Here is a 16,226-nt window from a genome sequence, read left to right as displayed (position 1 = left end):
ATTTTCCAGGCAATGCCAGGGAAGTTTTAGGGGACGTGCCTTAACTGGGTTAACACTCTTTGGGGGCCTTATGCAGCGCTGACAGACGACCATTCACCCACAAACCACTGACGGAAATTTCACTGACCTGTACGGCTCGGGTCAGGAACTGCCCAGCTTGACCAGCGAGTTTCTTTAGGTCCATTTTGCAAGAGTTATGTGGTAGTATTGACAGTAATAGTTGACGACAGAGCCCAGAGATGTCGCACTAATGCCGATTCACGGCAGACGACGCACGGGATTCCTCTTCTTTCTGGTTCGCTTCATAAATGAACAGATGACTGAGAGTAAATGTCATCGATGGATGATTGGCAAGTTCTTCGTTACCTTTGAAATGAACGGGGATGATGATTAGAGTCATCAAAAATTAACATGTAGTTTCTTTTTTGCTCGGTAAATGAACAGGATGCGGGTGCTAATCGGAAATGAATGGTTTACAGTTCGTAGTGAAATACATAAATTTGAATCAAAGATGGTACTAGATTTGTATTTTTAAGGCGTCATTCTTCCTTATAATAAATAAAGAATGCAATGGATGCTAAGAAAGTTAGGTATACGTGTATATATATATATATATATATATATATATATATATATATATATATATATATATATATATATATATATATCGCATCACCGTGATTCATATCCAAGCATTTAGCTACAAATGTACTTTAATATTCAATTCGCTCTACCTCCGATATATTTTCATATATTATGTTATCCGAAGGGGGATTTTTTAATTTAATAAGTTCGTCGTCTCGTGGGCTCGAACCACGACTACAGTGACGCGCATTAAACCCACGGCCATCATATATACTATATATATATATATATATATATATATATATATATATATATATATATATATATATATATATATATATATATATTATAATCACTTTAACACGTGATTCGTTTATCACACATTACCACAGGTGAAAGATATATATATATATATATATATATATATATATATATATATATATATATATATATATGATGAATAAGTCAAGTACTGTATAAACTTAATTTATTTATTTTTAAAAATACATCAAACACATAGACTAAATTATGCTGTTTTTCTAGTTTTAATAGAGAAAAGGAGAGAGTCCAAGTGTATCCCAAAAATAAGATATGCTAATGAGACAGCCACCCTCAGTCACAAATGAGGTTGGTGCCTCTGCCCAGGTGTTAATGTTTTTCCAACCGTCTGTGTGTCCCATCCTCCAAGTATTCGGGAAGTGTGAAAGTGCATCCAAAACAGAAATGATTAGGAACGTGTGTGTAGGTGCTGGGGGGTTGGGGTAGGGAAGTCCATGCCCTGGTACATTATTCAGTGCCATGACCACAGGACATGGATGACGTCTCTTAGAGGATGGTTTTTTTTTTTGGGGGGGTGGCTAAAATTTTTTGTATGCTATGTCCTTAATTCCAGATATGATTTTTTAAGTATGTCAAATCTAATTAAGAATGTCCTTTCAAAAACACCCTTCAACTTTAAATTGATAGACAGTAGCAATACTCACGAGAAAGCAAAGAGATGCTACTGTCACTCCTTTCCTTTTTGCTTGGGTAAATTGTTTTACGAGCATCACACTTGGTCACAGGTCTTGTGAAGGACTAAATAAAGTATGAGGAGATATAAGGAAATACGTCACTCCTTGGCTTCTGAAGCATACCAAGTCGCCTTAACTTTAAAGATTTTCCTTTCTTCAGGCGTTGGTAGAAAGGATGATGACACTGAAGCTTCTTTTTCTTTTGGAGTGCTAACTGTTTATAGGGTTTGATTATGTCAGAGGTACTGATACTGTGTAATCACTGTCAGATGGAGAGAGAGAGAGAGAGAGAGAGAGAGAGAGAGAGAGAGAGAGAGAGAGAGAGAGAGAGAGAGAGAGAGAGAGAGCTCTACGACATCCAAAGGCACCAATGGCGTTCATCACCACTGCATTGTCCCCCCATTTTGCGTTATGTCCTTAGTGTAACAAAAATGGCAATGGCGACCAACACCAATTTCCTCATTCACAGGAGATCCCTTCAATGGTCACTGGTTGAGTTCCTATCTTTGGTGTTGGGTAAAATTCTATTAGAGCTCCATGGGTTCCTCCTATGTCATGGCATGAAGGCTGCCTATAATCCATTTAACCATGATCACAGAATAAGGAATGATTTTGATGCCCTGTTCCCTGTACACTGAGAACAATTAATCTTTGATAGGGATGAAGAGGATATTTTTGAGAGATTTTGAATGCAGGAGGAAACTATTTTCGGGGGCTGAAATTTAGCTTTACGGTTAACACACAAGTAAAAATGAGGGAAATATTATGACATAAAAGAAAAACCGAGTTTTAAAATGATGAACTTACAACTACCGTACTCAAGACACTGATTTACCAGACCTTGTCAAAGTAAGGGGAACCATGATTTCTGTGACTTTTATTTTTATAAAATCAGGATAAACGGTGCTTAGAATTCTATATTTATACTAGTATTTTGTGTAGAGTATGAGTCGTATTTACACAAATAACGCTTTCAATAATTTTAATATTTGGATAAAAATCTTTTCAAAGAAAAAGTATTTATAATTTTTCCCAAAACATCCCTTACAGGTTTCCTATTGTAGTTTTTTTGGTAATTAGCCATCAGCAAACATATGAAGCTGTCACAAATCATCACCATCATCATAAATGTTTACTCTAGCTTTTCCCTATTAGGGGATGAATGACTGATTGTTGAAATTTTTTATAAAGCCAAGCACTGAGGTACTTACAGCCATTCAGTGCTTTAGAAAGGGAAACGAGGAAGTTGGAGTGGTGAACAGCGAGACTGAAGGAAACAGAATTTGTAATCTTCCCATTACACTCTGACCATGAATCTCAGCATTCTCTAATCACTCCTCCTCAAAATCTCTTCCATTCTCTTTGCTGAGGTCCATATTTTTGTTGCAATAAGTAGCATGGGTCTTACATAATCATCATAAGTCTAGTTCTCACTAAGAAGTATTCACAAAGCAATGAAAACTAGTTTTACAAAAATACCATCTATACTGTACCAACTTCAGCACTCGATATGAAAACAAATTACTTCAGGGTGTAACTTGGAGAACAATAAAATACAACCTTAATTTTTCTATAAAGGTATCTGAATGAAAAAGCTACATACAGTATATCATACTTTATTAAAGCTTTCTGCACAGCAATCTTGAAGACAGATACTTTCCATGGGCAGTATAGAAGAGTGAAGATAAACTGCACCATAATATGCTAGAAATGGTTCTGGACAACTTCTTGTTTCTTATTGCAAATATATCCTTTTCCCAAAAATATTTCATAAGATGTATGAAAGTACAGCAGATGAAAACTCTATATCACCTTGCAAACAAAGCACCATTAACTGCATACCAATTGCAACTAATTTCAAAAGTTTTGCTTACAGCTATGAGATAATTACAGTATTTTATAATCTACAGATAATACAGATAATAATTCCTTTGATATCTTCCATATGGGAAGTTCTAGAACCTACTTCATGAGAGCTGTTCGCATACACTTTTATCATAACAGCAATGCTGATTACGAAAACTTACGTAAACTGCGCAAATGAATTTCAAAATATCTTTAAAAAGAAATATCAAAGACTGGTGAATAAATAGTAAGACATTTACTTTAACACCAGCCTTTAACAATGTCTTTGTTATTCAATCAAAGTATTACAAATCTTGATAACAGACACAGAAAAATACAAAAGGCACTCACTACTAAAAATTGCATTGATAACTTCTCTCTCTTGTAGCATTCAACTAACAAGCCTTTTATTAACTGTTATTATATCTGGTTGGAGCCTTTATCTCAATATGACCAATAAAAGATCTGGTTCAAGTAGTACACTCAAAGAGTTGTTGGTTGCAGGATATCTATATTAAAACTGATTCTGTGCAACTATTCAGAGCAAAGTCTCTGAGCAATAAAAAAAACTCACTGACCACAAAAAAGGCTGACAATTGCTTTTACCTAGGGGATACAAGTCTCATAATTGTAATCCATTTGTTGTTCTGACTTTCTTTGGTCATTCTGGGATGTAAAGCTCTCATGAGGTACTTAACAAAATCCAAAGAAGATTTCACATACAGGTCTGTGACATAGATAAGTGAAGCAGCAGTGCAACTATAACTGTTGGTTACTTTAATATGGTAACTTTTGAAAATTTCAAAGCTAAAAGTGTAATGTTTGGTGACTTCAGTTTTTTGAGTGAAATATAAAAGCTAACATCATAACTTTGCCTAATTTACAAAACATAAAACTATCAACAAATTGCATTAACTTACTTTCCACAATACAAATTTCTTCCTAAAATGGCAATTTAAATTTCTTGAAAATATTGTAAGTCTAAAAATGAACTATGACAGTTCAAGCTGGAAGTTTTTTCTTAGGTTTGACAAGATGGTGGTAGTTTGGCAGAATCTTGGTCAAGAAATCTAACTGCAGTCCCTGAGCCTGAGAAAGGAAAAAGTAATGACAGGGAATAAGTTTCTTGCTTAAATATGTAGTTAAACTACTGTGAAATGAATAATACAACTTCATAGTAAAAATATATACATAAATAAACAGGACAAAAATAAGGTCTCTTCAATTATGGGAGACAAATTATGTCACAATGTAAGAAGTGAAACTACAGAATGCCTTCAGCCTACAAGGGGATTTGGTTCAATGAGTCCCAAAACCCACAACTAAGTAAAATAACCACATATTTAAATCCCTCACATTAAAAGTTGTAACAAACTGTACTACAGTGTATCTGCATATGTATAAATAACCAACATATATCCTCTTAACATTATACGGTATTTAACTAAGCAAGGCATATTATGCTCTTATATAGCATATCAATATGAATTTCTATGCTCTCTCACTTACTGATAATTCAACTAAGCCTATTTGCCTTTATATAAATGATTGTATCTACAGTGCTTTCTGACAAGGTATCACTGTAATTCCAGTTTCACGTTGTGATAGTCCATGGCCTTCCACTGTGGCTTCTTTTATTTTTCTATCATACTACAGTAAGTTAAAGAATGATCATTATATTTCACCTTTCATTTTAAGAATACAGTTAGGAAAGAAGTACTGTATGCAATAATAAAAGTAAAGTTTATAAAGAAGAAATGGGCCCACAGGTTTATATAACTCAGGGTGAAAGATGTGACCTTCCTTATGAATATGTGTAGATTGGAACACTAAGCACAATAATAATATAAAACAGAAATTACGTATGTTGTTTGGATAAAACTCATAAGATTACCTTCAAAGAGAGCAAATTAATGTACAAAAGTAATGACACAAACCACTTAAGAGTAATCGATGAGGCACTTATAAACATATTACCTATAACAGTGGGAACTAAATATTTAGTAGTCTAGACAACATCAACAAGGAGGTAGTTTTCAATGAGTTGGGCCTATTAGATGAATGCAAAGCATTAGTGAGGAATCCATGGAGTTATACAAAGGAATGTGGACAAGATCCAGGTCTAGAAGATGTATAAACAAGTCACCAGCCTAAAAGTCATAACACAAGGAACCCCTGAAGATTATAACATGACCTACTGCAAGCTAAGATAAATGCTGTGTAAAGTAATTTGTGTGAAAACGTGCATATAACAGAAACTAGAGACAGATTTTGCTAATGGGTCTTTTTCTCCTATTATCAAATGGAATGTGATCATTCATCAATTTCCATCAATAATAATAATAATAATAATAATAATGCTTCCTTTGTCATGAAATTTGGTTCAATGCAACCACAATATCTTTTAAATCTTCTTCACCCCATAGTTTTCTTGATAGTGATGGCATTCTACATTTTCAGTGCTCTCCTTGTGAATATTATAAAGCAATCTAATTAAATAGGGTGTTAATTAAACCCTTGCTGCATGCAAGACAGAACATGATGAAATAACTTACTGCTGGCTTTTCTGACTGAGTTCTCTGATGGAATCCATCACCATATATGACAGTATTTTCGGGAACAACTTGAGGACACGTAACAGAGCACAAGGATCCAATGACAACACCACGGCTCAATTCCACCCCTGGTCCCACATGGCCTGAAAGCATGATAAAAGGGTAGCAAATAATACATTAACTTTTTCAGGTCATCAAATTACTAACACAATTTACTTCATAGGTAAATTTTATCATCAGTAAATGTCAGCAAGACAATTTGGAGACATGCATAGACTTCATGCTACCAATATTGGGTAGAGAAAATATGACTTTCAAGAATTAAATGAATCTTTTGATATACAAACCCATTACTTTAAAATAACCTAAATCATGGTAGCAAAGCCTCCAGAGACAACTGAAAAAGAAAAGTTCTGACAAGCCAGAACTTGGCAGAGCTCCTAGATGAAACCAATGACTCAACACAGTAAGATTTCTAAAATAATAAAAAAACTCAATGGGACCTTGACCAATCTTTGCAAATGCTGCAAGTCAAACCTTGGGTACAAATTTTTCCCCCTAATAAGCTACATAGTAAATACGGATTTTTTCAAAATCTTCCCTAAAGCTCCAGCACAGTCTGCCCAAAGCACCAACACACCTATGGCGAGGCATTTTCAACTAAGAAATGTTCTACAATATTACAGTTCTAAATGGAAATTACAGATAAATAATATGGATCATGAACTAAACAATGAGAATTACCTTATTTGATGGCATATAAGACACCCCCAATTTCAGAAGGGAACATTATGAAAAGCATTTCTTTTGAATTGACATAAAAGCATTTAATGTTATTGAAATGTATAACTCAAGTACAGCAGTAAAACCAGGACCAAACATGCAACTAGGACAGCAGGAAAAATCTTCTTAATAATAAGTCCACTGTACTTTATAAGAGAAACCAACAGTAGCTTTAGCACAACAGAAAGCATTTCATAACAGGCCCCCTTCCATCTTCTCAGCCTCCAGTGGTTAATTCCTCCAGTGGCAATGAATTTGAGTGCTTAAATTTACATAGTCCCAAGAAAAATAAAAAATGACATTTTTATGATAAAATGGTGTTTCATTATACTTATCAAAACACTGTAAAAGCTTTTATCTCTTAAAACTCGACATGTCCGAGATATAAATTTAAGAAATGCCCAACAGGTTCATGCATTTACTACACTTGATTTGGGATGGAGGAGAATGGGTCCTTTCAAAACCTTTAAAAGGCAAAAAAAAAAGGGGGGGGAAATTCCAACTCTAGGTTAAATTAATGATTTAATCAGACAAATAAAGTAATGTGATAACAAAACTGGTGGGGTAACAGTAATATTAAGTGAGACATGAATATACTTCTGGGCGGTGAGGCTGCAAGTGTTAAATATACACCATACAAGCAGATAATGACCAGTTCCTTCGGTAGAGTTACTGAGAGATCCAAACGTCTTCTCAGAAAGGTGGAAGCCAGAGTTTCTCTTCTATTACTTTCCGAAGTGTCTGGATTTTGCACTACAGTGTATTTGGGTTATCATTCAATAGAGAGTTTGCTTTGAAACATATATAACATTAAAATTTTTACTAGATATACACAAGAAAACAAAATGAACATGGACAAAATAAAATATAACAACTCCGAATCTATTTCTTAGTCTTTAAGCAAGCGCAAATAAATTTGGTAAAATAGTTTCCATAGTTTATCAAGGGAGAATAAACTTACAAAAAACCATGACTTAGCATGCAAAAGTAAACTCCATAATTTAACTGCTGCATATCAGAACCTCAAACACATAATTTGACTATGGGTAAACAGTAATCTCATAATTGCATAAGAAATTAAATTGCAAATTTTCAAAGAAAAAAACAATGTATAGAGTACTGGACGTGAAATTAAAATGTGAAGCATTCCATATATTAATTAATTTATCACCAAAGCTGAAATTAAAAGTAAACATAATTAGGAGTTCTGTTAGGAGCAATGTACTAAGTGAATGAAGTTAGATACCTAACTAAGGCTTCTTGAATTCATAAACAGGAAACATTCAATTAGGTATTGAGATAATTATCTACAACAATGTCTCATAAAAAACATTAGTGCATAGAGAACCTACTCTTTGATTCTAAAACATTATTATCTCCAATTTTAGATGCTTGGCAATAACTGTCGACTTCAAAAACATTATTATTTCCAATAACCATCACCTGAGGAGTTTCACCAGGCTCTTTCCCAGGGGGTAACCTGAAACAAACAAAAAATTTATTGCAGAAACAAATATTATAATTTCATAAAAATCATAATATACTTTAGGCAATTACATAACTCAAAAGCATTCACTGAAAATTTTGAAATTCATATGACTAGCTCAATGAAAGAAAGCAACTACATCTAGATCAAAGATCAGATGTGTTGCTTATGGGTAAAAAGTTGAATACAGTAGAAGATTCATATTATTTACAAAGAGGGGGGAAAAGTGTAAGAACTCTAGGGAACAAAATTACAAATACGAAATGGAATAGAGCTGTGTTACCAAGAATCAATATAAAATGGGTATTCTGATGTTATAATTAGCTTAAAGTGATGAGTAAAGTCATAAGCAGATATTCTGGTTACCAAAGTCTCATGATAAGACTTTGCCAAATGCATTAAACAAACAAGAATGAAAAAAGATTTTTCCAAAGTTCTGCAAAGATGATGACCATTCATCAACATATGAAGGTCCCGAATCCATCTTGCCTTGCAAAAGCCCTACTGGTGATCTAAAAGAAGAGTTGGATTCAATGTTTGAGAGAGTGAGCTGAAACAACAAGATAAAGATTAAGTCCACTGATCTTTTCAACATGTTAACCAGTAAACATTTCCAGACTAAAGGATGAGAGCAGTTTAACAACTAGGCACAAAAGATAGCAAAACACAGGGCCTAGTTCACCTGTAAATTACAAAATTTCACATTGCAAAAAATATTAGATTTAAAAGCAAAGAGCATAAAAAAGCTACAAGAGTTCAGCGATACAGTTAGAAGAGCATTGAAATAACTGAGAGTAAAATGAACAGAGAAAATGACAGCTGAAGAAAGCAACCTTTTCACCAAGAGACAAGTAAGGATCTATTGGCCTAGAAAAGATAAAAGTCTGATTCAATTTATCAAGAATTCTGCTGGCAAAATGAGCATTATTTTTTCTGTAAAATGCTCATGGTATCAGATATCTTCTAATTGAGAGCAAATTTTTTTTTAATATAAAAAACATTGACTTCTAGCTAGTATAAAAGCAGTAGACTGAGAAAATAATAATGACCAAGTTGAATGCCCTTTGGTCAGACAACTATGCAGAAATAATGGTCAAACTTAGGTATTGCATAATCAGATTTACGGTTAACAAATCCACAGTGTTCTCTTGGAAAATCAAAGTACCAAAGCTACCACTATAACGAGAGAACTGATGAAGGAGCATGGAAGGAAGAAATGACAATACTAAGAGAGTGGTCAGAGGAACCAAGAAGTTAAGGAATATAGATATTTGAAGGACCATATAATGAAGTTAAAAAGATATCAGAGCCAGGGTACAAAGTAAGGAAGCTAAAGTAAGATACAAAGCATACATATGATGAATTTGGGAATCCATAGTAAAAGCTGTGTATAACAAAAGCTGAAAATAGAATTTTAGCTAGATGACATCATTAAAAAGGTGATTAAAGATAAATATGTCTTGAAATAAGTATGGTCACGTTACAGTAAGCAGAAACCTAACTTTTGAAGCTAAAACTTGAATAAAAGCTGCCATTAAAGATCTAAAAATGGTTCTGAGGATAAGACTGACAGAAGCTGTGTATGCAAGATGTTTAACAGCAGGAAAATTATTGAAAGCCAAACTGAATATCTATGTGGAAAATAAGAAGAGGCAGGTCTAGAGGTCTTATGTGAAACTAGCTCTCTTAACAAATGAATCCATTCTCTGCCACTGGTAGAGTCAGCCTTCCCAAGATATTTTTCACATCTTTTGTGTATGAGAACCGTGTTCCTATCCAAACAGGAAGATATACCATAATGCAGTACATAAACTTACCTGTTTATTATTTGTGCTTGTTCTTCTATAAGATTCGCTTCTCCTATAATAATTGGTCCTGCTTCTGCAATAATACGAGCTTTTGGGTGTATAACTGTACGTGTACCAATAGAAATGTCCCCAAAATAATCAGCCTCCAAGCATACAACAGCTCCCGGTGTAACTTTTACACTGAAAACAAATAAAATTGTTAAATATATACTGTCACAAAAGATGAAAATGCTTACAAGAAAAGAATGACTCCTGTATAAGGAACAAGAATATAATATTTAGTTTGTTGGTGAATATTTTTGTTAAATGGTGTAGGTTGGCTCCATTATGCTGAATTCTAGGCACCATCATGCTTTCCCCAAATGTAAAGCATTCCTCCTCCTGACAGAAATGGGTTTTTCTATAAATGCTACACATATACAGTATAAATTCATAAGATCGTTTGTTCCTATTTTTAATCATATTATTTTAAATGTTCATAAAACATATTCATGGGTTAATTTGTGATATATTCATTTCTAGCCACTACTGAATTCAGTGACCCTATTGGTTGAATGACATCAATTTTGGCCTTTTTCTCCTCATGGAATATAAGGCAAGTTATTATAAAGTATGTAATTTGGTATTTTCTGGTCTAAATGTAATGTTAATGTCATCTTGCTTGTTTCTTACTAATCTCTGTTAGACATGATCCCATGTCTAACAGAGACTATAATAAGCAGCCTGTTACCATGTTTTATAATCAAAATACATATACTGTAATACAATTTTCAACAACTGAGGAATAATCCCTTTAGCTGCACAATGCCCGACTTCCTGAAAAGTCTGTTTTTAGACCTCATGCAAATCTGTGGCCTTTAATACATCTAAGAAGGTTCCTAACATGATGGAACTTTGCGCATATTGTTATTCCATTATGGCACTTCAAGGAATTTATTTCTTTATTTGAAGGATTCAAGCCAAAGTAGCCAATATCTTATAAATGTGTATATTTGGCATTTGAACATCCTAGCCTCAACATAATCACTGATGCTACGACAGCCTCTGCTGAAAATGAGCACTACCTTTTAAAGATTTTCAAACACTATCAAACCCTTATTAAACTGAAAAAGTATGGGGGCGAGTGTAGAATGATGGGAACAGGTTCTGCAGACGAAAACAAACCTGACTTTTCCTAGAATGCCATGTCCTGACCTAAACAGACCTTACCTTCCTAGCCTCACTTGCAGCTGCCTGCCCTGACCTGGCGGGGGAAAAACAATGGAGTGAACTATCGCTTGGAGGTGGTTTTAGAGCCTGATCCCGTCGTCTTGCAAATTACCCCTGATTATGTTAAGTTAGTTTGGTAAGTTGACTAACTCAAGCTTACTAGCCTAGGGTAAACATGGCCTAGTCTACAGCGGCCTCACTAGGCTAGTCTGTATCACCTGCAGCCTGTCCTGTTAATAGTTTAGTTTCTTCAGATGAATTCCAAAAGTAGGCAAACACCCATCCCCTGTGGCTTCACCTCTCCTATTTGACGTCTAATCACGACATCAATTTAACTTTATGACCAACCTATTCAAGATGGGTGCGCCTACCCTAATCCAGGTGTCGTCTAATAAAGACTTCTTGGCTCAACAGAATTAAAATTAGTGTCCCTATATTCTAATCAACTATTTCACGTAAAAAGTAAGTCTTAACAAGTATTATTGCGCAAAATAGCCACAACATTCTTAAATTACTTGCAAATAGTAGGATCCAGTTGTTTCAACGCCATTGTTGATTGCGTTAATTCAAGGTTGTGATGTAGTATAGAATAAACAAGTAAGATATTTTAATAATATTTTTCCGGTTCTTAAAAGTAGATTTATAGAAATATATAGTATAATGTATGTATTAATAACCAATTTTATTTTTATCATGGCTTTTAAAAGTACTTTCCTATACATTATTCAATACTACTTTAAGAACTGTCATCGGACATCAGTAGAGTCACTCTACTGTGATCATGAACCGTTTGCTATAGCAAGCAGAGTCGTTCTCTACAATATTTCTGTTGTCTTTCTCCATCCCGTCCAGACTTTTTTTATTTATTTATTTTAGTCTATCACCTGGTAAATAAACACAGCTAATCAAACTAAAGGTTTTATAAAACAAACTAAGTTAGCAAAGTACATTCTTTAAATTTTTTTCTTTTAAGATTCGTTTTAATCACTTTCGACCAAGCTAAGGAGACCGCTTTTGGATACGAAAATGGATGGTTTGTTGGTTTTGAAACAAAAATGTGAAATACTGATTTATCTTAAAACAGAATACTGAATTATACACAAAATGTAACGAGAAAACGACAGAACACCCGCACAGTAAGTTAAGAATAGACGACGATTTTTTTATATGAGTACAGTACTTGTTTTAGCCTTGACGTCCATTCAAGGGATTCACTGAACGAGAGACTGTTAATGAGACTGTCACTCGCTATGCTCATGGGTGAAATATGTCCTTATTTAGCGTCTACAAAACTTGTTCCTACAGAACCTAACGCTTCTAAAAAAAACTTGTTCCAACAGAACCTAACGCTTCTACAAAACGTGTCCCTACAGAACCTAACGCTTCTACAAAACTCGTTTCTACAGACCCTAATGCTTCTACAAAACTCGTTTCTACACACCCTAATGCTTCCACAAAACTCGTTCCTACAAATCCAATGCTTCTTAAAAAACTCGTTCCTACAGAACATAATGCTTCTACAAAACTTGTTCCTACAGAACCTAACGCTTCTACAAAACTCGTCCCTACAGAATCTAACGCTTCTACAAAACTCGTTTCTACAGACCTTAATGCTTCTACAAAACTCTTTCCTACAGAACCTAACGCTTCTACAAAACTCGTTTCTACAGAACCTAACGCTTCTACAAACTCGTTTCTACAAAACCCAATGCTTCTAAAAAACTCGTTCCTACAGAACCTAATGTTTCTACAAAACTCGTCCCTACAGAACCTAACGTTTCTACAAACTCGTTTCTACAGAACCTAATTCTTCTACAAAACTCGTCCCTACAGAAACTAACGCTTCTACAAAACTCGTTTCTACAGACCCTAATGCTTCTGCGAAACTCGTTCCTACAGAACCTGCTTCTACAAAACTATTTCCCACAGAACCTAACGCTTCTACAAAACTCGTCCCTACAGAACCTAACGCTTCTACAAAACTCGTTTCTACAGACCCTAATGCTTCTACAAAACTCGTTCCTACAGAACCTAACGCTTCTACAAAACTCGTTTCTACAGAACCTAACGCTTCTACAAACTCGTTTCTACAGACCTTAATGCTTCTACAAAACTCGTTCCTACAGAACCTAACGCTTCTACAAAGAGGGCATGGAGATAAGCAAAAGGCTGAGATTTGCCTACCCAAAGGCCCGAGGAAGGGAGTATGGGACGCTGAAAACATCCATTAGTGAAGCCTACAGTGCACTGCACCGCGCAGTGCTGGATTTTGGCGGAAAATTCGTCCGAGAAACGGATGATGACGTCACGCTTCGAAGATGACGGATATGGCGGAAAATTTTTTCCGCCATGCATATTCACATGGCAAGAAAGGAAAATAGCACTTGTAGGATGAAATTTTTTTATACCAGAATTACTTAAGATTCTTTGCAGCATGCCTTCGGCCCCTAGCTGCAACCCCTTTCGTTCCTTTACTGTCCTTCTTTCATAATCTCTTTCTTCCATCTTACTTTCCACCCACTCCTGACAGTTGATTCATAGTGCATCTGCAAGGTTTTCCTCCTGTTACGCCTTTCATACCTTTTACTGTCAATTTCAGTTTCAGAGCTGAATGGCCTCATAGGTCCCGGTGCTTGGCTTTTGGCTTAAATTCTATATTCAGTTCAGTTCATGAAGTCTAACGAAAGTTCACGAAGTCCAACAAAATTTAATTATGGTCATGCATCCCGAAAATTGGAGGGCAAAAGCAGGGAGAGCACTCCACGCAAAGGGCCCTCAAGGAATGTAAACAAGCTATTTTTCACCTGACAGAGCCAACGAACAGAAACAAATCCAGCCAGAGCCCTACACTACTGACGGATGAGCAGGCTACGGACAAAGCTAATTAGAAAATCCGCCTGGAAAAAAAATTTACCAGCTGAACCGCGCTGCTAATGAGGAGGTTCGCAATTGTAATTCATTTCGTTTTTTGGGCTGCGCTCACTTGCGAAAAATATCGGTGTCAGTTGCTTGCAAGGGCATCGTCGTCCTTGGCCAAATGTAGAATTTTCCTCGCGTCATTAACAATGGTAAAGGGCGTTGGAAGAGTCTGAGATTGAGGGGACACAGAAAATAGACAGGAAATATCTTTTCTTTTTGGTGGGGGCCGGGGGGCGGGTTAGAAAGTTGAAGTAATATTTAATGTCTGAATTCACTGTATGAAAATATAAATCAGTTGACACACAAACACACACACACACACACACACACACACACACACATATATATATATATATATATATATATATATATATATATATATATATATATATATATATATATATATATATATATATATGTGTGTGTGTGTGTTCATATATATACAGTACATCATATTGATGTCATTACTTTTTCAAAGACGCTGAATAAAAATGCACAAAGATTTAAAATGATTGTATTTAAAATGCATGCATAAGAACCTTTTTTAGTAACTAAGAGCGCCTATATTTATTCTCCGTCTACACTAATACTTCTCCAAGCACGCTAAAATTTAACCTATAATCAACTCTCACAATGAATAATGTAACTCAAGTCTTACAGAGAGAGAGAGAGAGAGAGAGAGAGAGAGAGAGAGAGAGAGAGAGAGAGAGATAGCTGTATCTTAGTGGAACGCATCATCAACAGATAACCAAAATACAGGATAAATGATCTGCATAAAACTGGACCGGACTTCAAAAGCTTCATAAATGAACATCCAAGTGTTGGGAAGGGATTGCTTTTATGTAAGCATAAATAATAATTAAATATATAAATAAACAAATAATAACAGCGAAGCCTATAAGTCAAGGAGACAACAAAATAATTGTGTTTCGAGAATCAAGTCAAGTCTCCATCATAGATAAAATATAAAGAGAATTTTATGGTCTGTGAAAATGCATGGTAAGAAACGTCTCAGAGGTTGATCATTCTTTTCAATAGAAATGATTTGTGTGATCGATATCTTCTGCAAAAGAGATAAAGAACATTTCTCTCCTAGGCAAGAAGATGGTAATGAATCAGTCAACATCAATCATTGCCTGATAATGACGTTTTTCGTTAACAAAAAAAAGTTACTTGAAAAGTAAAGCAAGAAAGAAAAAATAGAGACAATTTTTTTTAGGGCGAGCACCACTTCTAGAAATTAGTTTCGAAATTTTTTTCTCGTTCGATCTGCAAAAACACTTTTGCTCTCTCTCTCTCTCTCTCTCAAGACTTTATGCTGTCCTCCTCTCTCTCAAGACTTTATGCTGTCAAGACTTTATGCTGTCCTCTCCCTCTCTAACCCAATGCCTTCTTCTGTCACTACCCTATTTCTTTTTTTTTTTTTCGATGTCATGCCTTAATCCAATCTCAAGACTTGGTCGACAAGTTTTTAAAGACTTTTGTGCTGTCCTCTCTCTCTCTAAAAGATTTAGCTGTCCTCTCTAAAATCTGCAAGACTTTCTTTGTCCGATTACAGTAAGACTTTATGCTGTCCTCCCTTCCAAGACAATCCTGTCCTCTCCATTTCTTGATAAACTTTATGCTGTCCTTGCAAGTCTCAAGACTTTATGCTGTCCTCTCCCTCTCACGCAAGACTTTATGCTGTCACACACTCTCTCAAGACTTTATATGTCCTATATATCTCAAGACTTTATATATCCTCTATATCTCTAAGACTTTATATGTACTCTCCATACAAGAAAGACTTTGAGAGTGAAATTGACACTCTCTGAACCTCTCAAGACTTTATAGACAGTCTTAGCCTGGAAGACAACCTAACCTGTCCTCAGCTTTCTCTCAATAGACAGCTTAGCTGTCCTAGACAACTCTCTCAAGACTGGATAGACAGCCTCTCCTGAATAGACATCCCTCTCCCTGAAAGACAGTGAAGAATGATGGTGATCTATCCCTCTCTCAAGACTTTATGCTGTCCTCTCCCTGA

The 16,226-nt window shown here is 35.2% G+C and overlaps 2 protein-coding genes across 9 annotated transcripts in view; both read right to left on the bottom strand.

Moving 5' to 3' along the window:
* EndoB (endophilin-B) overlaps positions 1-309 on the bottom strand; it is a 76,741-nt gene extending 76,432 nt beyond the window's left edge. For 2 of the 5 annotated variants that reach the window (XM_067093826.1, XM_067093827.1), the window contains exon 1: positions 128-302. In XM_067093826.1, coding sequence (XP_066949927.1) covers positions 128-184 — 57 coding nt within the window. In that variant the 5' untranslated portion in view covers positions 185-302. Of the gene's footprint in view, positions 1-127 lie in introns of all 5 variants that reach the window. The other 3 variants (XM_067093828.1, XM_067093829.1, XM_067093830.1) reach the window with 3 other exon arrangements.
* Positions 310-3,198: 2,889 nt separating this feature from the next.
* The window catches only part of DCTN6-p27 (dynactin subunit 6), a 30,172-nt gene continuing 17,144 nt past the window's right edge, over positions 3,199-16,226 (bottom strand). For 3 of the 4 annotated variants that reach the window (XM_067093821.1, XM_067093822.1, XM_067093823.1), the window contains exons 2-5: positions 10,085-10,255; positions 8,134-8,261; positions 5,999-6,141; positions 3,199-4,532 (exon numbers count right to left, since the gene is read on the bottom strand). In XM_067093821.1, the coding sequence (XP_066949922.1) occupies positions 4,446-4,532; positions 5,999-6,141; positions 8,134-8,261; positions 10,085-10,255 (529 nt within the window). In that variant the 3' untranslated portion in view covers positions 3,199-4,445. Of the gene's footprint in view, positions 4,533-5,998; positions 6,142-8,133; positions 8,262-10,084; positions 10,256-11,799; positions 11,881-16,226 lie in introns of those variants that run through there. The other variant, XM_067093820.1, reaches the window with a different exon arrangement.

Source organism: Macrobrachium rosenbergii, chromosome 50 (assembly GCF_040412425.1).
Source record: "Macrobrachium rosenbergii isolate ZJJX-2024 chromosome 50, ASM4041242v1, whole genome shotgun sequence".
NCBI classification, from domain to species: Eukaryota; Metazoa; Arthropoda; class Malacostraca; order Decapoda; family Palaemonidae; genus Macrobrachium; species Macrobrachium rosenbergii.
The sequence above is the reverse complement of the archived record's forward strand: the minus strand, read 5'-3'. Positions and strand labels throughout refer to the sequence as shown.